The 22,794-nt window shown below is 42.6% G+C and overlaps 1 protein-coding gene across 6 annotated transcripts in view; it reads right to left on the bottom strand.

Moving 5' to 3' along the window:
- Nucleotides 1-22,263, bottom strand: part of LRCH1 (leucine rich repeats and calponin homology domain containing 1) — a 119,408-nt gene extending 97,145 nt beyond the window's left edge. For all 6 annotated transcript variants that reach the window (XM_042839368.1, XM_042839369.1, XM_042839370.1 and 3 more), the window contains exon 1: nucleotides 22,014-22,263. In XM_042839368.1, coding sequence (XP_042695302.1) covers nucleotides 22,014-22,263 — 250 coding nt within the window. The remainder of the gene's footprint in view (nucleotides 1-22,013) is intronic.
- Between the last annotated feature and the right edge of the window lie 531 nt (nucleotides 22,264-22,794).

Genomic DNA, 22,794 nt, shown 5'->3' with positions numbered 1-22,794 from the left:
ACTGTCATCATACATAGAAGTGTAGATAATGGCAGGACAAGCAGAAATGGTTTTAAAGTTGAAGGAGGGAGGGAGGGAAGATTTAGGTCGGATATCGGGGGAAGTTCCTTGCTATGAGAGTGGTGAGGTGCTGGCACAGGCTGCCCAGAGAGGTTGTGGATGCCCCGTCCCTGGAGGTGTTCAAGGCCAGGTTGGAGGGGGCCCTGGGCAGCCTGATCCAGTATTAAATGGGGAGGTTGGTGGCCCTGCTTGTGGCACAGGGTTGGAGATTCGTGATCCTGGGGGTCCCTTCACACCCTGGCCATTCTATGATTCTCCGACTCTGCTGATTTTTAGCCATTTATTAGGAACTGTAAGGAAGCAACAACATTCTAACATTAGCAAAACTTTATCTGTAGTATCCCAAACAAAAATCCACCCAACATTTATCATTTACCACTACACACAAAGTACATCAGTTATTGGTGTGGTAGCAGACCACAAAGCCACTGCAGCAAAACAAGCTCCAGATTTTCTGAAGTTGCCACCACCAGAGACTGGAAGCATTTTCAGGCAGGTTCAACCACCATCGCTGTTAGGAGCAACTTTCAAAACCAAATCTTCACAGGACTTTTCTTTTTGTGAGCAACACAACACACTGCCTCGTGTCACGTTCCTCATCTGTGGAACACGGCGGGCCCACAGTGCTACCCCTCACCTTCCAATTGATAACTGCCTCACACTTCCTACAACATTTGCTTATTACCTTTCCCATGTCCATGCCTTCCACATGCTTACTGTGTTGGACGCTCCGTTGCAATTCTGAGAGAAGCAAGTCTTGCAGAGCCCCACAGCAATAACCAGTAAGAAAGAAAAGTGCAATTCTCGATACGTACAGAGAAGTTTTCCTGCTCAGCTGGCCTCACTTCAGCCAGAAGTGATACATCTTTGTTGCTTGCTGTGGAGAGTCAAGGAGTGACGTTTTTCAGCCATTCTAAAACAAGCACAAGTTTCCTGAACATGATATGCATATTTAAGCAGTAGTCTGCAGAGTTCTTAACAAACCTTTTCTTGAAAAACAGCAGAGTTGACATCCTTACTGTTTGCCTGTGTAACTTTCACAACAGCATCGTTCTTCTACATCTTTTCAATTCTGTCAGGATAAATTTAACCCTCCTCTGCCCAGGGCTTACATTCATCTGTGAAGATCATCTGAAACTGGCAGGACTGAAAACAGAAGTCTTATTCTTAACCAGTTTTCATCTTTGAATGCCTGTATCAGTCAGTCCAGCCCTCCTTTTAAGAGCTGCTTAACATTCAGTTTGGTTTTGTTTCTGGCTATTGCTTGTATTTTTAGTAGTTATAAAGGAAAGAGGATGTTCTTCCAGGAAATCCTCAGTTTCGTGTCACAGTTTTGTAAACAGTTTGATTAGAATAGCATTCCCAAGCTTTTAAGCAATTAGTATTTTTCAGTTTGGAAGTTGTTGTGTTGATTTTTCACTTGAGAGAGTTTCTCTAGAACAACATTTCTTGTCCTTCAATTGCAATGGATCTAAAACACAGCGAGTCCCTCCGATACAGAAGGCCCAACAACACAAGTTCAGTGAGAAAGGTTTCCTACACCTTTGTTTTAATACAAGCTTATAAGGAATACTTGAGCAAAATCTTAAACAGTTACATATAAATAATATTAACACATGTTAAAATACTTTGCCTAACACTAAAATACACCAAAGTTTTTCTTTCAAGATGTATTGTGTACACATATTTTGACTATATGAAGCCACTGCTGGTTACTGCAGTGGTCCTTATCCCCACAGCTCCTTTAGGCTGTCTAAGGAGATTTTCAAGCACGTATATCCAGCACAGCCAGGCATACACTCACTTGCGTGAGCATTACATTACTCTGATTTTAAGTAAATAAGTGATTTGCAGGACAAGGGGAAATGGTTTTAAGTCGAGGGAGGGAAGACTTAGGTTGGATGTCAGGAGGAAGTTCTTTACTATGAGAGAGTGCTGAGGTGCTGGCACAGGCTGCTCAGAGAGGTTGTGGATGCCCCGTCCCTAGAGGTGTTCAAGGCCAGGTTGGATGGGGCCCTGGGCAGCCTGGTCTAGTATTAAATGGGGAGTTCTGGTGGCCCTGCATGTGGCAGGGGGTTGGAGATTCATGATTCTTGAGGTCCTTTCCAACACAGGCCATTCTGTGATTCTGTAAAGTACCCAATATTATACTCTGTGAAATGAGGCTTAAGAAAAACCTGGAAGTTACATAACTAAGGGACAGCCCTGGAATGGCAGAACTTTTCCTCAGGAATACTGCTTTGCAAATAAACCAATTTTTAAAACATCATGGTGCTGATGGAAAGGATGTCACATTCGAGTAGCACTGTTTTTTTCTCCAGCTTCACAACACAGCAGTGAATTCATGCTGATGCTCCCTGCTCACTCAAAGAAAACCGCGCCATGTAACTGCAGACTGAACACCATTTTTTTGTTAATAAATTGAATAACTTCAAAATGAATAGGTAGCAAGTCAGAAAAATGAAATGAATTGACACTAATCCATTGGAATTCAAGAGCAAAACATCTGATTTCTACACAGCGAAGACTTAAGGACTTAGTATTCCCCATCACATACAGGCATAGGATATAATCAAATATCCAAAATACAAAGACACTTCCTTTGTTTAAGAAAGGGAAAACATTACGACGATCATTAAGAAGGAATCAGCAACTAGCTAACAGGATGGTCATAAATACCTTGGCACTCTCTCTTGGATCCTAAACTGTTTTGGAAATATCTCTTTACCTAACATTAAAGCATAAAAGGAAATGCTGATAGATTTCATAAAATTGTAAGTGGAGGGGAAAAAAAAAAAAAAAAAAAATCAGTGTTTTTTGCTATACTTTAGCTAGAATACTTATCCAACTGCACATGGATGCATACAAAATCTAAAAGATTAGATTAGGTTAGGATTTTGAGACTCTCATTCCCTCAGTTTTTACTTTTTCTGTGAAAAGAAATAATAGGGATTTTAATTGAGTTGCCAATGGCCTATTTCAAATAAGATTACTATGTAACAAAACATACTACACTGTTACATAACTACATGAAACTGTGGCCATGTAGAAGTTGCTGCAAAAATAGCACACTTCCTTAAGTGTGTGCTCCAAGTAGCAACCAAGCTCAAAATGAAATTTGCACAACTGCTTTGAATCAACTGCACATCAATCACAAAATCTTTGCTCTTAGAATTGATTCTGAAAACCTCCCATGACTGCACTAGGAAGACCTCCAATTTAGATTACTGATGTGACAACTCTTTTTTTCCTTCCAGCTACAAGAAAATCCAAATTTCAAACCCACGTGACCAAAGAGTGTATGCACAATTCTCTCAAATGCCTACATACAGGTGTTTGCAAACCCTTGCAAATGAGAGAATGCAACACACAGTGACTGAGGAAGCTCTTTATACAAGAGCATTCTTGTTTGAGAAGCTGCTTTACACAAGACTCTGGTAAACAGTAATTTCAACAGTCAGTACAGTTTGAAATATTTTGCCTGCATATAATTGTAAAACTAAAAACAAATGTGTTTTTTTCATGTGAATAGTTACCCCAGGGAGCATCTGTTAAGGCAATGCATTCTCATGGCTTGACTGAGGCTTCATCTGGCACATCAGCACACCACCACACTACACACACTTAGAGAGGCCTGTGCTCAAGTAAAACATAGATACACAAACAAGGATAAAAAGTAACAGTGTTCCCTACATTATTTCTTCTCGAAGTCTTACAATGATTATGATGCATGTCTATTGGCCAGGCAATCTCACCAAAACAGGGGAAGCTGATCTGGCAACGTCATGACACACAAGTAAACTCTGGGCTGTCAGATGATAACATACACGCTGAATTAATTTTTTTTTGATGTTGTAGAACATTGATCAGGTTGATAGGAGCTCTCTCTCTACTTGTATTTACTTTGTTAACTTACATATAAAAATCAAAGATGAACTAATTCATCTCATTCACTTGAAACGTACCAGTGAGGCAATTAGACATTGTTTGGCTCCCTTAATATAAATAAGGCACATACAAGCAGCAAAAGATTTTTCCATACAGCCATAAATTACTAAACTCGGTTACAAACAAGAAGGTACTTCCAAGTGCAGTGCCCTTCTATTAGGAGCTGAAAGCTACTGTTTGCTATTAGAAAAATCTTTTTTGCCAAGTTAAATGTCTAACTACTTAAAAAGAAAGCGGCAAAAAAACTTAATCATGCATTCATTTTCATAACCTTTCTCTCACTAAACAGAACATCCTAGATTACAGAACCATTTTCCTGCACAGCTAGAAAAGAAAGCAGAATATCTAGAGAAGCTTTTCACCTTTAAAACAGTTCCCTTTTCAAAGGGTTATGCCCCAGAACTTCTTTTTCTCCAAATAGATCATATGAGTTCATAATACTCAATTTCTCTTCATTTTTCCTTACTGCCAGAGGAAGGATATCAGATATTCACATCAATACTCAACAATTCTGTTAATTAATTGGTTTCCTTGCTGTAAAATGAAGATTAAAGCAAAAGAGAAGAGGAACATATTCCCAACAGGTGCCCTAAGATTTAGCTTTGGCATCTGACTCCTGATTCACTTACAGTACAGATACACTCATTAAGCTGTCCCAAGTTAACTGCTAAAACACTGCACAAAGCAAATTCCTGCTATGTAAATGACAAACTGTGCTGCAGGTTAGTAAACTGCAGTAAAACCAGATAGGAGTACACCAGTAATACAGTGTTTACATTGCAGTGTTCTGAAAGACCAAGAAGACAAAGCTTCTTTAATAAAAGACATAACTTTTACCACAGTGGAAATCCAGTGGAAAGTCCCTAAAAACATTTCAGATAAAGCAGTGAAAGGCTATTTAAGTATTGACTTTCTCCAGTTAATTCACCGCCAGCTACGTGGACTGACAAATATTTTAAATGAAAATTAAGGAACGCAGAGTAGTCATAGAGTCACAGAACCCTTAGATATGGAAGGGACCTCTGAAAGCCACCTAGTCCAAATGCCCTGCAGTGAACAGGGACAGCACAGCTACACCAAGTTGCCCAAGGCCTGATCCAGACACACCTTGATAGTCTCCAGGGACGAGGCATCCACCACAGCTCCGGACAACCTGTTCCAGTGCCTCACCACCCTCACTGTAAAAGATTTTTTCCTTACAGCCTACCTAAGTCCATCCTCTTTGAGTCTGAAGTCATTTCCCCTTGTTCTATCACCACACATCCTGCTAAAGATCCTATCCCCTTCTTCCCTGTAGCCTCCCTTCAGACACTGTAAGGCCACTCTCAGGTCTCCAAGGAGCCTTCTCTTCTTTGGGCTGAACAGCCCCAGCTCTCTCAGCCTGTCCTTCTAGGAGAGGATCAATTCTGCAGATCACTTTTGTGGCCCTCCTCTAGACACAGTCCAGCAGCTCCATGTCTCTCCTGTACTGAGGACTCCACATCTGGATGCAGCACTCCAGGTGAGGTCTCACAGCACAGAGCAGAGGGGCAGGATCATCTCCCTTGCCCTGTTGGCAACACTGCTTTTGTTGCAGTCCATCATACAGTTGGCTTTCTGGGCTGTGAGGGCACAATGCTGGCTCATATCCAGCCTCCCATCCACCAGTACCCTCAGGTCAAGCAGGAATGGTTTTAAACTGAGACAGGGGAGGTTTAGATTAGATATTATTAGGAAGAAGTTTTTCACCCAGAGGGTGGTGATGCACTGGAACAGGTTGCCCAAGGAGGCTGTGGATGCCCCATCCCTGGAGGCATTCAAGGCCAGGCTGGATGTGGCTCTGGGCAGCCTGGTCTGCTGGTTGGCAACCCTGCACATAGCAGGGGGTTGAAACTGGATGAGCATTGTGGTCCTTTTCAGCCTAGGCCATTCTATGATTCTGTGATGACTCTGTAATTCTAAATGGCCCACTACCCATCATTTGCATGATTTCATGATACGCAGGAGTGGCTAAGGTAAATTAGATGTGCTTCAGCCAGTAAAACTACATTAAACAGGCTCACATTTGAATTCCCTTTGCACAGGTGGTTGCAGCAGATGACCCCTGGGAATCCTTCTTAATCCAGGTTATCCTATGATCCCATGAAAGTCAGACCAAGTCAGAATAAGCCTGTAATACACTTTACTACATGTTTGTTTGTTTGTTTTTAATCTGATACTTGCCTTTTGATTTACAAAGCTTATTTTTAAAGGAGCTGATTTTGTGAAGATGGAGCTAGATTTTAATCAAAAGTTTCCAAAGAGAAAAGTTACTGCTAACAACAAATGCCAAAATTATCACAAGTGGGAGAACACTAAAGATAAGAGATGCAGATGAAAAGAAGGAAGCACAGCTCTGCCACCCAAGAAAGGCAATAGGAGAGGTATGTTTTTAAGATCACACAGTGATCTATAGTGAAACTAGAGCAACAACACAATAACAAGGCACCTTTCATAACCTATATACCTTTTCTGACACAGATGTTTGGACCCTTTTCCTTTTGCCCTCAATCCTTCCTTAACTAATCATCCAGCCCTATTTTTATTGCTGTAGGTAAGACCACCTGGACACCCATAACACCAATTCACCTTAAAAAGCAAGGCTGCTTAGCATTCAATTCATTTTATGTCTCTAACATTTCTAAACCTGTCTTTATGTACAGGCTGGAGCACCAGCACATAAGAAAAACTGATGTCATCTGCATTCCACCAAGGGTGGAGGTAAACAAACACTTTCTTAAATCGAGTTCCCAAGAAATCCACATTTCATGAAACCAAAACATCCTGTTTCTATAAACAGAATTGCCAAGCAATAACGTTCTAGAAGAGATGCTCAAAAAGGAATTTTTAATTTAATTAAATAACTTCTAGTGTATCTAAGGTGTTTTTAGCAGTAGAAAAAAAATCCCTCAGTTTTATGTGCCTAAAAAAATTAACCAAGGTTGGAATAGACCCACAGGATCACCCAGTCCAACCATCCACCCATCACCAACAGTTCTCACTAAAAAATGTCCCTCAACACAAAATCCAAACGTTCCTTGAACACCTCCAGGGTCGGTGACTCCACCACCTCCCTGGGCAGCCCATTCAGTGCCTGGCCACTCTTTCAGAGAAGTAGTATTTCCTAACGTCCAGCCTAAATCTCCCCTGGCACAGCTTGAAGCCATTCCCTCTGGTCCTATCACCAGTTACACGAGAGTAGAAGCTGACTCCCAGCTCACTACAACCTCCCTTCAGGCAGTTATAGAGAGCAGTGAGGTCTCCCTGAGCCTCCTCTTCTCCATACTGAAAACAATTGATATAACAAAGCACCAAACGGATATACAAATGGTTGCTGAAGCAAGGAGAACTCCTCAAATCACAGCACTCAAAGAAACAAATCACGGACTACATTTGTTCTAACACAAATGGTTCTTTGAATCAGGTGGTCCACCAAGTTTTAACCAAGAAGCAAAGGGAGTTAAGGTCTTGGCACCAACCATGGTCTCATTTATCTTAACTGATGATTTTGAAATAATGGATCGTATGGAGTTCAGCAAATTAAATTACACTGTGATTACTAGATGGGTTCATGCACTGCATCAGATACCCATCCTGGAAGTCCTTTGCACCTTAGAGTCAGTGGGAGCTGTGACCATCATCATTCCAAGCTTGCACTGCCATTTTCCAAGCCTATGATTGCATGCTTCATGTTGTATTTTTCAGTTTTCTTCTGACAGGGTTACACGTGAGTTTGTATCTAACCTGCTACACAGTCCTCAGATATCTAGAACTTGGTCCTAGAATTTCTTACTGTACCATTAACATCTGTCACTGCAGATTTTATCAAAAATAATTTTGAATTCTAGAGGAAAATGCCTAGAAAATCCTGAATGATGTTGGATTGAGAAGAAATACATCTAAAAATTTGTTATTATAAGCTAAATTGTTTTCTTGATGAAATTGTTCACTTCCTCTGACTGGTGGCAGATGGACACTGCAACCAAACCTATACGACTGGTGTTCTGGTAGGAACAAATCAGAAAGGCTCTTCTTGAAGACTGTATGCTCAGGTAAGATTAGTGGTGTTTTTAATATATACCCAAGCTTGTTTTTTTTTCATGCAGTAGTTTTACATCCTTACTTCAAATTAGTGCATGTACCCATCTTGTAGTAGAATAAAAACAACAAATGATTATAAGTTGAAGCTAAAATAAAAAATAGTCTTATTTCTCTTATTTACTTCTAAATAAACTATTAACCTTACTATTACCACTAGTGTACTTTAGGATCAACACTGTATACAGAAGCCATACATTTTTGGTCTAGACACAAAGATTCAATCTTGGTAATTTATGGCCAGCATTAGGCAGAGGGTCAAACTGCATCAACATAAATGTCTCTTAGTATTAAGACACGTCAGTTACTCCATTCTTCAACAAATATGACCCCGCTGACCCCAGAATGAAAACAGCAGCAGGTGAAATAATGCAAAGAATGACAAATTATGAAATATGAATGCAGTATTATATTTATTTATTTAAAGAAGGCAAAAAAAACTTTACCAATTTATTGTCCCCTGCCGTTTTCTTCTACAAAAAAAGTGCTTCCTGTGGAATTAATTACACAGCTTTATGGTAAAGAGAGCACTCAGGCTTGCATATCCTTCGCTGAATAACTACTAAATAGGAAGCATGAAAGAACTTGAGACATAAGGAAAAATACATTCATCATCCTATCCTCAAACTGTACGTATTTAATGAATCAATCATGTATTTAGACATGACAAAATAGAACTGTATCACGCCTAAAGTAGAGCAGACAAAAACTTATAGTTCTAATGTAACACATTTAATACACACGCACAGTAAAAGGACTAAGCTTGTGAGTTATCACAGAATCATAGCATGGCTTGGGTTGAAAGGGACCTCCAGGATCACCCAGCTCCAACACCCCTGCCACAGGCAGGCCTGCCAACCTCCATATTTAATACTAGACCAGGCTATCTCTACAGTAAACCCGAGCTTTTTTTTCCAACCCTTTCACTGATGTCAGATTTCTCAGATTTAAATAGCTGGCCTCTCATCATTCTCCTGACTATTCCAAACTCTTAGTGATACAATCACCCAAAGTCTCCAGCAAACATTCAGAACACTGCATGTAATACATGCACACATACATATACTGTAATTGCTTGGGTTTGGGCTTGTTTTGATTTTCTAGTTAAATCCTATTATACTGGATAGAAGCACAGGGAAACTTCAAAGATTAATCCAATTCCCCACACACAGAGTCTGAAATGCAATGCTTGTGTTTCACCATTCCCATAGCAACAGCATTTCAATTCTTTATTTTAGAGCCTTACCCTGTAGGAGCTAAACCATACATTCATTCCTACTCTCCTTTAAAGTGTACTTGTAGAAAAGTCTCTCTTTCTTCAGGCTACCGTTGCTTCCCAGACAAACACGACTTACATTTTTGTGATAAACTTGTTGTTGGAGGTACCACGTGGCCACCTCTCCCACAGCTTAACATTTAAGTGCATAACTGAAATGCTTCTGTGGGACTACCAATTACTGCAGTTCTTTTACTACCACACAAAACTGTTCAACACCAAACTGAGCTACAAGATTCCAGAATCCATTTTTAGCCTGGGGCTCTAGGCCAAGAATAACCTTTTCAGTTCTCTAGGAAGCCAAACACACAAAGATACAAAAACCAACAGAGGGAATACAGCACTTCTTGCCAAAACAGTTATTACTGTAAAATATGTTTTTAAAGATCATACTCTTTCATATTACCTGATTCTTAGCCTAGAGCAAATCTACAATGATGCCCTTTTAGAGACTAAATAGCTCTGAACCACACTACCATCCTTCTGTAAGAAATGCTACTATAGAACAACCTCTCCATTCTTACACTGCATTAATATATTTAAAGTCACACCCAGGGCTCAGGATCATAATGAAAGCTTCAAAGTTTCAACCTTTACTACAACACCTTCCAGAAGACCTCAAGTAAAATGACTCAACACCCATTCTTACAATAGCTTATATTGTGTTCACTGAGCTGTAAAAACAGAAGCCGGGATACCAAAACTGGTTTTCTTTTTAGAGTTTTGTTTGTTTCTGCTCCTCATTCTCCCTGTTGGTGTAAACACAGATAAGCTGCATCTTTACAGAACATTGCTTCTGTAAGAGCAAAGTTTGTAAGGTAATTTTTAAACAGAAACACAGCACAAGGTCTATGCTAGGGCCAACTGAAACCAACTAAAATCATCTCTTAAAAGATCATTAGATTAGCATTTCATGTAATTACATAAAAGGCTTTTAAAATGTATCAATACACAAGACATTCAACATACTTTGTCCACCCTTAAGAAGCTCCTGATTGGTTAGAAGTTTAATTCAGCATACTTTAACATGCCAGTATATTGATATACAATATGACATACACAAACAGAGTAGCTATCTTGTCTCTAAAATCCCTTATTACAATTTTAACATGCTGAAGCTCATTTTGGATATGTTATCCTATAGCACTTGCATAAAATATTTTCTTTGAAGAGCTAGCAAAAGATCTCCAGTTTTCATGTTGCATTTGAATAAAAATATGGAGAAGAAAAAGAAAGAAAAGATGTGGAAGAAATATGCCATTTTTCTTTAAAGAAAAAAGAACAGGACTAAAGGAAATCAAGCCTTTACCATGATAGTTTTCCACTACATTTTAAAGTTCAGCTGAGTAGAGAGACACATTATAGTACAGTCACAATTCAGCAGCTTCTGCATATTTTGACTAAGAAAATGCATCACCTGCTCAGAAGACATTTAAAAAAGAAATCAAGAACTACAAGCAATCACAGAATCACAGAAACACTCAGGTTGGAAAAGACCTTAAAGATCATCAAGTCCAATCATGATCTGACCATCCTACCCTAACTCTAACAACCCTCTGCTAAATCATGTCCCTGAGCACCACACCCAAACGGTATTTGAACGCATCCAGGGATGGAGACTCAACCACCTCCCTGGGCAGCCTGTTCCAGTGCTTAACAGCCCTTTCTGTAAAGAAGTGTTTCCTGATATCCAACCTAAACTTACTGTGATTCAACTTGAGGCCATTTCCCCTCATCCTGTCACCTGTCAGCAGTAAGAAACCAACCCTGCTCTTGCAGGTATTGGAAGAGAGCAATAAGGTCCCCCCTCAACCTCTTTTTCCCTAGACTGGACAGCCTCAGTTCCTTCAGCCTCTCCTCGTAGACCATATTCTATGCACAAATTCTATGGGGCCATAGAATTTAGGCCATATTCTATCACAAATTCAATAATGAACTATGTTGAAGCTGGACGGAACTTAGGTACTGGTACCCATAGGTCTTCAAGTAAGTTGCAGTGAGGCAACACAATATTTTGTAGGGATTTCACAAGCAAATTCTTGTACATATACCTTTCTGCAAAAACACTAAAGAGGAGAAAATAGCACCTCTGGTATAATGACTGAGTGACACAAAGAGCATAAGCATGAAATGAAGACATTAGTATAGAACGGTCCAAACTGCCTGGTAAATGGAACACAGGCAAAGAGCAGGCATTCAGCCAGGCCAAAATTTAAGTCTTGGAACAGGGATGGCAGGCGACACTCACCGAGTAGGAGAACAACACCATACATAGTGGGAGGCAGTAAGACAGTTTTCTTGAACTTGGATGAACTCAGTAAATAAATAAATAAGCCTCAGAATCACAACATCCAGCAAACATGGGAAACCTGAGTGTAAGTTCCTTCCCCTAAGCTATCACAGCAGCTGCTTAACAACCAGGGCAGCCTTCAACCCCAGCTGCTGAGAAGGCTTCTTTCATCTTTGATCGGAAATCCCATCCCAGAAGTCTTCATCCCAGCCAGTATTCTGTAGTTATATAACATGTGCATGACACAATGCTCCTCTTCTCCCACTGAATAAGTAGACAGCATTGTTGTTACTACATCTGCTGCGTCTTAAAGTGGTTGAATTGAATAAACTCAGTGAGGCTTTGCTGTACACAGAATCGTAGAATGGCCAGGGTTGGAAGGGACCTCAAGGATCATGAAGCTCCAACCCCCTGCCACATGCAGGGCCAACAACCTCCCCATTTAATACCAGACCAGGTTGCCCAGGGCCCCATCCAACCTGGCCTTGAACACCTCCAGGGACGGGGCATCCACAACCTCTCTGGGCAGCCTGTGCCAGCACCTCACCACTCTCTCTGTAAAGAACTTCCCCGACATCCAACCTCAATCTTCCCTTCCTCAACTTAAAACAATTTCCCCCTGTCCTGCTGTTATCTACCCTCTCAAAGAGTTGACTCCCCTTCTGTTTTTAGGCTCCCTGTAGGTACTGAAAGGCTGCAATGAGGTCACCCCACAGCCTTCTTTTCTCCAGGCTGAACAAGCCCAGCTCCCTCAGTCTGTCTTTGCAGGGGAGGTGCTCCAGCCCCCTGATCATCTTTGTGGCTCTCCTCTGGACCCTCTCCAACAGCTCCCTGTCTTTCTTGTACTGGGATCTCCAGACCTGGACACAGTACTCCAGAAAAAAGGGTTACAGCAAGGGCACTACACATCAAGCATGAATTGTTTTATCTACCATTTCTCCTATCGTGATATTTATAAACAACTGAAGTTTAAAAATAAAAAAAAACACGTCATTTTAATAATTCTGCTTGTCATTGCAACAATTTCACTACCTTTAAATCTTCAGACAAGGCTAGAAATGAACTGCCATGTTTATATTTTTGGTATCTTGCCTCACTTCCAGTAAACCTCATCTGAGTGCATGTTCTGCTCCACTTCTTTCCTTAAAAGATTCATCTCCAATTCAGTTTTCTTTTTCTATCCTATTTCTTGCCAGTTTTCCACAACTCCTCCACCAGTTTCAGTGATTACCAGCGTATTTCTGCATACACGTTTTATGAACCTGTTCCTCATCATCAACAACAGATCCAACTTGGCACTTGTACTTTTCACATTGAATGCCTTGCATTTCACAGCACTGCAATTTAAAAACAGAAGTTTGATTTCATCCCTGAAGCAGGAGTCTCAAGCCCACCTTGCTGTTTGGATGCAGTGTTCAGGGACATGATTTAGCAGAGGGTTGTTAGTTAGGGTAGTGTGGTCAGGTTGTGGTTGGACTCTGTGATCTTTAAGGTCTTTTCCAACCTGAGCAATTCTATGGTTCTATGATCTGAAAATGATTTCAGAAGGGTTATCAAGAAAGGTAAGTATGGTAACAGATAACAAGCACCTTCTGACATACTTCCCTGTTTGTTCAGTACAAATAATTCCCTCCATTCAACCAGGAATACAAGTTTTCAGGCTCCGGCCTCAATATGTAACTACTGCAACTTGCACAAAGGAATGAAATCATCCATCTACAGAAAGCCAACAGAAACACCTTACCCATTCAGCAGCACAAGTCACTTAAGTGTGCTCTACTTTCATATTCAAAACCCCCAGCTACTTTTAGTGACTTCTCTACCCATACCCAGAAAAAGCTACCTTACAGCAGCACCATAAAATTCTCAGCAAGCTTCTAACTAAGAGGGTCAGAATTCCCACAAGTTCAGCAGAACATGAAACATTTTGTGCGTCTTCAGAAGTGAGTGCAAATCTCAAGCTTCAAATTAAATGCAGAACTAACCCTCACTTGGCTCTGCCAAGATCATCTTCTCACTCTTAAGTTTTGACTTCTTTCTTCTTCTTTAAAAACTATTTCTCATACGGAGCAGGACAGAAGGAAGAGAGACTGTTATTGTTATTTCTATTTTTAAATAGTTAGGAGGTTTACAGATATTATGGTGCTCTGTACCATACAAGGAAAAAAAGGGATAAAACAGCAAGCTGGCCAGCAAGATGCCCTTGGGGAAAAAGGGTGGGGAGAAGCACTGGCATTTTAGAACTGTTCCCACAGCGATGCATCTCCCCACAAATTTAGTAGAAAGCAATTATTCCTTCAGAAGCTTAACTCTCCAGTACCTTTGCAAAGATCACTTTACAGGGACTGGAACTACTCTGTTGCATGGGTTTTCTGTCTAACAAAATACAGCCTGTAGAGTGCCATCAGAAATCAGGAGACAGGCCATCCATCTCCACTTTGCTACTGATCTGCACCCTGAATACAGTGAAGGCACTTCTGGCTCTTTCAATTTTGCATATTATTCAATTAAAAAAATAAACAGGTATGTTGTTTTCATAATTCTGGTCTCACAAGAAAACAGTAACGATACTTCTCTCTCCTGTTTCAGAAGCGCCATTTAAATTCTTAAGTCATTCTGATTTTAGCTGTGGTTTTGGTATCTAACCAGTCTGGGAATTTTCTCCAATCTGGCAGATGCCTCACAAGCAGAGCCAGCACAGCTCGCTGCCAGAGGAAGCTGCTCATCCCATCCTTCCCAGAATGGTCATTCTGACATGCAAAACACAAGTACCAAAGCCTTGGCTGCTCTTGCAACATTGTAGGCAGCGCCACTGCTGAAAGCCACTGGCCTTCTCTCCTGCAGGCAAATGAATGTTAAGCTTTCTAAATTTAAATTCAACAGTTAGCCTTTTAAAGTATGAATTTTCAACTATTACTTGCAGCACAAGATCTGTAAATGTCATCTATTAGTCAAATCATTTCCTCCACGCTTTTCTAATCTCTGTTCACAAAATTCTGATGGCTAAGTTAACTGCTCAGAAAATCTGTTTTTCCTCAATTTTGCCAACACAAAGTATTCAAAGCTATTTCATTCAGTCAAGAATGTACAGCTCATCTGCTTGCTTGCAGTCCCATTCCATTTGCAGTCCAGAAGGCCAACCATATCCTACCTGGCAACAAAAGAAATGTGACCAGCAGGGAAAGGGAGGTGTTTCTGCCCCTCTACTCTGCTCTCATGAGATCCCACCTGGAGTACTGCATCCAGCTCTGGGGCTGCCAGCACAAGAAGGACATGGAGCTGTCGGAGCAGGGCCAAAGGAGAGCCACAAAGATGATCAGAGGGCTGGAGCACCTCCACTATGAGGACAGGCTGAAAGAGCTGGGGATGTTCAGCCTGGAGAAGAGAAGGCTCCAGGAGAACCTTATAGCGGCCTTTCAGTACCTGAAGGGGGTCCACAGGAAAGTTGGGGATGGACTTTATAAGCGAGTGCTGCAACAAGATGAGGGGAAATGTTTTTAAATAGGAAGAGTGTAGATTTAAAGTAAATACTAGGAAGAACTGCTTTACTGTGAGGGTGGTGAGGTTGTTCAGTGAGGTTGTGGATTCAAGGCCAGGATGGGGCTTTGAATAATCTGTTCTATAGGAAGGTGTCCCTGCCTATAGCAGGGGGTTGTAACTGTGTGATATTAAAGGTCCCTTCCAACCCAAACCACTTAATGATTCTTTCACTTCCACCACTTCATACAATTCCACTCAGTATTTCACACATTTTTTCTCCTCATTTCTTACCTTCTGCCTCTGAATAATATCCTCTTTACACCTTTTTTTCCTAGTATTTTCTGATATTCATTCTACTTTGGCCCAGTTGATTCTGCCCTGGTCTCTTCCTCTCACTCAAGTATTTCATACCTTCAAAACTCTTACATAGTAACTGTAGTCAGATTCACACTGCCTTTCCTGCTGTACAGATGTCTAAACCAAAACATCTTTTGCATGAAAGACACAAAAGAAACAGACCAGAGGAATGAGGAAGAGGAGACACACAAACCACACAAGGCTACTCTGCCTCTACCTCCCAACAAGGCTTGTGACCACATGAACGTCTTTCATTAAAAACACAGCAGTTCCACTAAAAGCACACGAGAAGTGTAGCACTTCTACCACCACAACAGCACTTGTGGAGCTCCGAGTCAGTCATCTCCAAGGCAAATGGGCCAAGGACACACAGTGACAACTCCATAAGAGCAATCAATTTCCATCCGTGAGCATGCAGTGTGGTCACACACACTTTGCCAGTTCTAAGTAGGGCTGTTTAAAAAACAGCCACCCTAAACTGAAAGTTAACATTAAGGGCAAGGGTTTGGTGAAGACCTAGCTGAGCTTGCTGCAGCTGGAATTCAGATGTTCCACTCTCCTTCCAGCTCTGATTTCTACACTGTCAATATCTTCTACTCTCAGCTGTTGTACGTTTGGAGCTTCCCTGATGACAAAGGAAGTCAGACAAAAATTTAAAAGATAATAATAATTATAAAAAAAAAAAAAAAAACAACGCCACACTGGGGAAGGAGGTGAATACACAGCCCCTGCAGAGTCACCGGTGGAAAGCCATTAATCTGCCCAAGCCGCATTCTGAAAGGGTAACCAGGCAATTGAGTACTTCTAATTTGCTTTCATGTAACAAAAGCCACCCCGAGCTAGTTCACTTTATTCAGTGCTGAGAAATGCCTACCGGCACCTGCAAAGTCACTGACCGCAGTTCAGCCGTGAGTATAAATCTCCTGACAAAGGAGGTAACTTCCAAAAGCACAACTCGCTACATTCTACACAGCAAAAGAGCTAACGGACTCTTTTCAACAGGAGTCAATAGTCTTAATGCTTACATGATCCACAAACCAAGCGGCACACACTGCCTTGGGGAAGTAAAAACAGAACCAAATGGCTTCAGAGTGGCACACAGCAGCTCTAAGTGCCTATGTTTATGGTCCTTCAAATCCATTTAATTTGATAAAGCTTCTTCACTTCCATTTAATTTGATTCAGCTTCCTGCCCAAGGAGGTGGTGGAGTCACCGAGCCTGGGGGTGTTCAAGGAAAGGCTGGATGTTGTGTTGGGGGACATGGTTTAGTGGGAGCTATTGGGAATAGGTGAACGGTTGGACTGGGTGATCTTTTAGGTCTTTTCCAACCTTGGTGATTCTATGATTCTATGATTCACGAAGGGAGCATATAAACAGCTGTTTATGGGGGTGGATAGTGATAGGACAAGCAGGAATGGTTTTAAACTGAGACAGGGGAGGTTTAGGTTAGATATTAGGAGGAAGCTTTTCCACTTCCTCTGGAACAGGTTGCCCAAGGAGGCTGTGGATGCCCCATCCCTGGAGGCATTCAAGGCCAGGCTGGATGTGGCTCTGGGCAGCCTGGTCTGCTGGTTGGTGACCCTGCACATAGCAGGGGGTTGAAACTGGATGAGCATTGTGGTCCTTTTCAACCCAGGCCATTCTATGAAATATCTCAGCATTAACCTTATGAAATATCTAGGGAACACTAGATAGTTGGTTAAAACAGATGTCCAGACAGACCACGTTATGAAGGTAAAGTCTGAAAACTGCATTTATGCTGCTAGATAAATAGTATCAAAATTATGCTCAGTTTTTAGCCTTGATATAAACACAATAATCTCAAAAGAGAATTGCATCCCATAAGTTTTGGCTGCAGAGTAACATTCAACTCACTTATGAGAATAAAGAAGCACACTGCCTCCTCTTCACTTAATACACAAATAACATCTTAAGTGTAAGGGAGTAAGTAAAAATAAAAATCTTCAAATAAATACAGGAAGGTTGTAGAAAGGGACCGGCTGTTGAATATAAGAAGAAATAACTTTGGGGGCTTTTTTTTTTTTCCAGCTGCCTAGTTAGTTTTACAGTGCTGTTTTATTGACAGGAATTTTGGATAAGATAATCAAAACATAAAATCCAGCTATCCTTTTAAGGAAAGCAACATATTCGAACCTCATATCCAAATAATAACCAAATACTAGGTTCTGTTTGATAGCTACTGTGGGCTCATGAAAGTGCCCAGTAGCACAAATGAACAGGTCTGCATTGGTGACATCCTTCCCAGTGTAAAGAAGCCAAAGAACATTTAGAGGAATCGCAAGCTTCTCTCTCTTATGTGCCTAACCCTGCAAAGGATGGAACAGGGACCTGGGAGAAAAAGTTCAGCGGATCTATCCTCAAACAAGCTGCCAAAGCCTACAGACAGAGGTTGGAGTGATACAGGCAGCCCTGGATACACGTTTAAATATCAACTTTGAGGCTTTTTCTTCTTCTTTTATAAACTAACATGCTTATAGCATTCCCAGTGGTTCTGAGGAATATAATTGCATACTATTACTTAAGAACTATGTGATTATTGCACCGCGGTCTTCTGCACAAGCTACCCTGTAATAAAAGTGATAAGAATAGCATTTATTGTTTTGGAAATGGTTTTTTGCAATGCATCCACACTGATGTGGTTTAAAACATCTGACTACACTCAAGATCCTCTACAGAAAGGATGTACTTTCTTCTAACCATATTGCACACCACGCAAACTCTCTCCTGCATTCACGATACTGCCAGATGATTCAGCAGAGTGGGTCGTGCTCAGCTCTTGAGAAAAACTTTCAGAAACAAGAAGGAAGAAAATTTGAAGCATGGAGAAGGCTCCAGGGAAATCTCATTGCGGCTTTCAAGTACTTGAAAGGAGCATGTAAACTGGGGGGGGGGGGAATGGCTGTTTATGAGAGTGGACAGTGATAGGACAAGCAGGAATGGTTTTAAACTGAGACAGGGGAGGTTTAGGTTAGATATTAGGAAGAAGTTTTTCACTCACAGGGTGGTGATGCACTGGAACAGGCTGCCCAAGGAGGTTGTGGATGCCCTGGAGGCATTCAAGGCCAGGCTGGATGTGGCTCTGGGCAGCCTGGTCTGCTGGTTGGCAACCCTGCACAGAGCAGGGGGTTCAAACTGGATGAGCATTGTGGTCCTTTTCAACCCAGGCCATTCTGTGATTAGAAAGCCACACGCACAATCACAGCAAGATGTATTCAATGCAAAGGAAAGTTACAGAAGAAAAAGACATTCCAAAAAACTGCATTAACAGAAACTGACAAGTGACAAGCCTCTGCAGTTGCTGCAGAATGTAACTACTGTAAGAACTAGAAAAGTCAAGTGAATCGCTCCCAGCTATTAAAGCAAACAGCATAAATTCCTTTTGCAAATCTACCAGTTGCTACATAAAGTCTGACTCCTAACCTCAAGAAAACAAAAACAACATTAACAGAGAATTTCAAGTTTAAGACCTCAATCTTCCTCAGACTTTTTTTTAAAGCACTAAAAACATTTGCAGAAGACAAGCTTGATAACATTTTATTAAAGTCTGGAGACCATCATTTTCTCAACCCATGAACTCTCTGAGTACCTAAGGCTAAGACACTGTCAAGATGCAGACAGGCTTTCATTCTTTTCAAAATCCCCTTCTCCTCAGAGAACTCAATCCCCTATGCTTGTCTTCTCTCAATCTTGGATTGGCTTCATTTTTCTGTGAGATTGGCCCTCTTTAGCAATCAGAATGACTATTCCCACCCCAAACATGACTTCAGAGACTTAACAGTACATCAAATCCAAAAGTAAAAGTCACTCACTGTAGGGACATATCGCAAGTAGTACAAGAAAGCACCGTTTTTGTATCATGCACATTTATGGAGAGGAAGTGAGAGAGAAAATTCCCATCAAGAGTTTGTCCTGAGAGTTACAGAAAGCTGGACTTAAGCCAAGCGTCTCTTCTGTTTATATATTCTACTTATGTAATGTAACAAGCGAAAAGGAACACAGATTTTTTCAGAAGGTTTCAACACAGGACTGAACTGACAAGGCAAACAATTCCCACTAATCAGTAACAACATGCTGTTACAAACAGAAACATAAAGTAACCATAGATTAGCACGTGGCTTTCCAAAACGGGAACAAGGAATGAAGGACAGCTGTTACAGAACTGAGCCATGGGCCACTTCACACAGCCACTTACACAAAGCAAAAAGAAAAGGAAACACCCATTTGACATTCAGTTACGTATTCAGTATTGTTTGTGTAAATTCTGATGAAAGCACATTAATGCTTGAAGGCAAAAACTACTTTTCTGAGAATAAAACTCTATCCTCAACAGAAAACAGAATACAGAAGTATGTAACAGACACGTGCTACCTACACATACAACACACAGCTCATACTTGCAAAGAACATACCTGTGCAATATGCAAACATGCATTCATTACCAATCAAAACTTTTTTTTCAGTAAGTACTTCGTTTTACCAACAACTTGGCTTGAGGTAGCGCTGACCCAAACAAGCTTACCTTTCTGAATTTCCAAACTACTTATCTTACATCACAGCATGCCTTCACTAGACCACAGCTTAAAAAATAACAGAGATAAAACATCTTGCTTTGGGAGACAAGCTGATGGTCATTTTTTTCTGCCTGTATGCAGTTCTATTACCGTGCATCTTACCGCTTTAACTACTGCATTTGTCATCGAGTTACTTGTCAGCATGGCAATTAATGCTACCAATTAATAAGTTTCATTGATAAATGAAATGAAGTTTCCCTCATGTTTCTCTTTTCTCTATAGGAGTGCCCACACAAACTGTGAAATCCATTCAGCAACAAGTGACAGAGCTGAAGAAGAACTAAATGTGAAGTACTGGAGACACTACTCTGCTCCCTACAGCTGAGATAAACACCAGCAGGCAGTAAGCAGCTGTTTCCACAGAGAGAAACACACAGATATCCTCATGTGCAGGGGTGAGAGCTGAGGTTCATGTTATCACATGCTTGCATGCAGGTATAGCACCTGCTATTCTGTGGGACAGGAACAAGTGATTACTTGTCTGCTCCTTTACTGTTACAACACAACTATCTTCAGCAGGCAAATGGGGACACAAAAGGGCACGTGGAGGAGGTACAGTAAATATCTTCAGAGCATACCAACATTCTTCTTGTGTGGGTTTGTACAGTTCTACCAAGTGACGCTATGCAAAGAACGAATTAGGTTCCAGCCCCTTGCACAAACAGGGGCAGAAAACCAGATTATGGTCCTCTGTTGGGAACTGCTCCTAGAGATGTGAAACAAGTGGGCATTTTCCACATTGGAAGGAGGCACAAGGACAAGGTGAACACAGACAGCAAACGCTTCCCCTCCTTACACCTTTCTGCAAGGCTGTTAGGCCTATCTCTTCTGGGAATGTATGTAATGAAGGTGTCCCCCACTGTAAAATGAGTACACGTAAAGATGATTTTTGCCTTGAAAGACAGCATTACATACAGAGGTGGAAATACTGCTATCTGACTTTGTATAATCCTACTTACATGGTCGGATAGTAATAGGATAAGAAGGGATGGCTTGAAACGAAGAGGGGAAAATTTAGGTGAGATGTTAGGTGGAAATTCTGTACTCAGAATGGTGAGACACCGGAACATGCTGCTCAGTGAAGCTGTGAGTGTCCCATCCCTAGAGATGCTCAGGGCCAGGTTGGCTGTGAATCCAGGCAGCCTGATCTCATAGATGACAACCCTGCCACAGCAAGTGGTTAGTGTTAGATGACCTTTAGGGTCTTTTCCAACCCAAGCCATTCTATGACTTTAACCATACAAGACTGGCTATCAACCCTGCTGCCTGACAAGAACCATTTGTGGAAGGCAGCTCCCTGAAGAGCAAAAGTGCTCCTATTGCCACCTCCACGTGTAGCGAGACATATTAAGAAGCATTTGAGTGCATCTTCGCGTGGTTACACACAGACCTGTGCCCCTCCACGACAGGTGAGACACGGTGAGAAAGTATCCAACCAAACACAAACGTGTTCATCGCACAGCCACATCCAAAGGCGGGCTCTGGGGAGGCACGGAGACCTGCAGTCCTCAAGGTTAGTGCAGAAACCAGGCGTGAGCCTGAACCTCCCCCCCCCCTCCCCACACACACATTCTCACAGCTCTGCCTCGCTCGATGCAAAAGCAGCCTACAAGTACATGAGTGTGCGTGTGGGGAGGTGGGGGGTGGCTGCAGCCATCTGGGAGCCGACACCTCCCTCAGGCAGCGCGCTGAGCTGGGGGCGAAGATAAGGAATAAGCTCCACGCACAGCGATAAGGTCCACGCAGAGCTGTTCGCCCCAGAGGTCGAGGTGGGAATGGAAGCAATGCGCCCGAGGGGGCGAGGGCGGGGAGAGAGGGATCCCCCGGAGATTTAATCTCCTTTCCTCGCCTCCTAAAGGTGGGACCCCGGCCGCCCCGTCCCCTCGGGTCTCACCTGCCCGCACCGTGTCGGAGAGGTCGTGAGTGAGGGCGGAGGCGCTGCGCGGGAACTCCTTCAGTTTCCTGCCGCTCAGGTTGAGCCCCCCGGAGTGAGCCGCTTCCTCCAATGCCCGCTCCAGACCGCGGGTCAGAGGCTGCAGACCCAACGCACCGCCGCCGCCACAGCCGCCGCCGCCCACCCCGCCCGCTGCCACCGCCAGGGCAGCGGCGGGGAAGGGCTGCGGCTCGCTTCCCAGCGTCGCCATCTTTCCCCTCGCCGAGGGGAACGCCAGGGGCCGCCGGAGCTGCCTCTCTCTCCCTGTTTCCTCCTCCTCCTCCTCCCGCTCGCTCCCCGTGGTAGTGAGGGGGAAGGGGGGGGGAGCGGCGGCGAGAGCAGAAGGCGGAGGCGAACGGGGCGGGCGAGGCGCACGCACTACGCATGCTCCGCCTCGCCCCCTCCGCTTTCCCTTTCCCCAAAGGCGACGCGCAGGGCGGGGCACTGTGGCGCCACCTGCCGGCGGTGCGCGGAGCAGTCCGTAGTGAAAGCGCTGTGCAGACGCCGTGAGTGTGCTGAGGCGGGGAGCCTCATTTGAAAATTAAAAGCTGTGGAGGCTCCTGCTGCTGCACCTGGTAGGCCCTGGGGAGCTCCTGCCCTGAAGAAGGACTTTCTGAGGTTCGCTCCAGCCACAGGCACAGCCTTGTACGTGTGCATGGCTCCTGGGTTCTGGTATGTCACCACTGTGGGTGACAGATCTGCTGATCTCTTCAGCTCAGCTTTCAGTGGAATGACTTTTCTG

Source organism: Centrocercus urophasianus, unplaced genomic scaffold, assembly GCF_019232065.1.
Source record: "Centrocercus urophasianus isolate 14NV4802_14NV808 unplaced genomic scaffold, USGS_Curo_1.0 seq_9, whole genome shotgun sequence".
Taxonomy (NCBI): Eukaryota; Metazoa; Chordata; class Aves; order Galliformes; family Phasianidae; genus Centrocercus; species Centrocercus urophasianus.
Note: the sequence above shows the minus strand (reverse complement) of the source record. Positions and strands in the feature narration are given on the sequence as shown.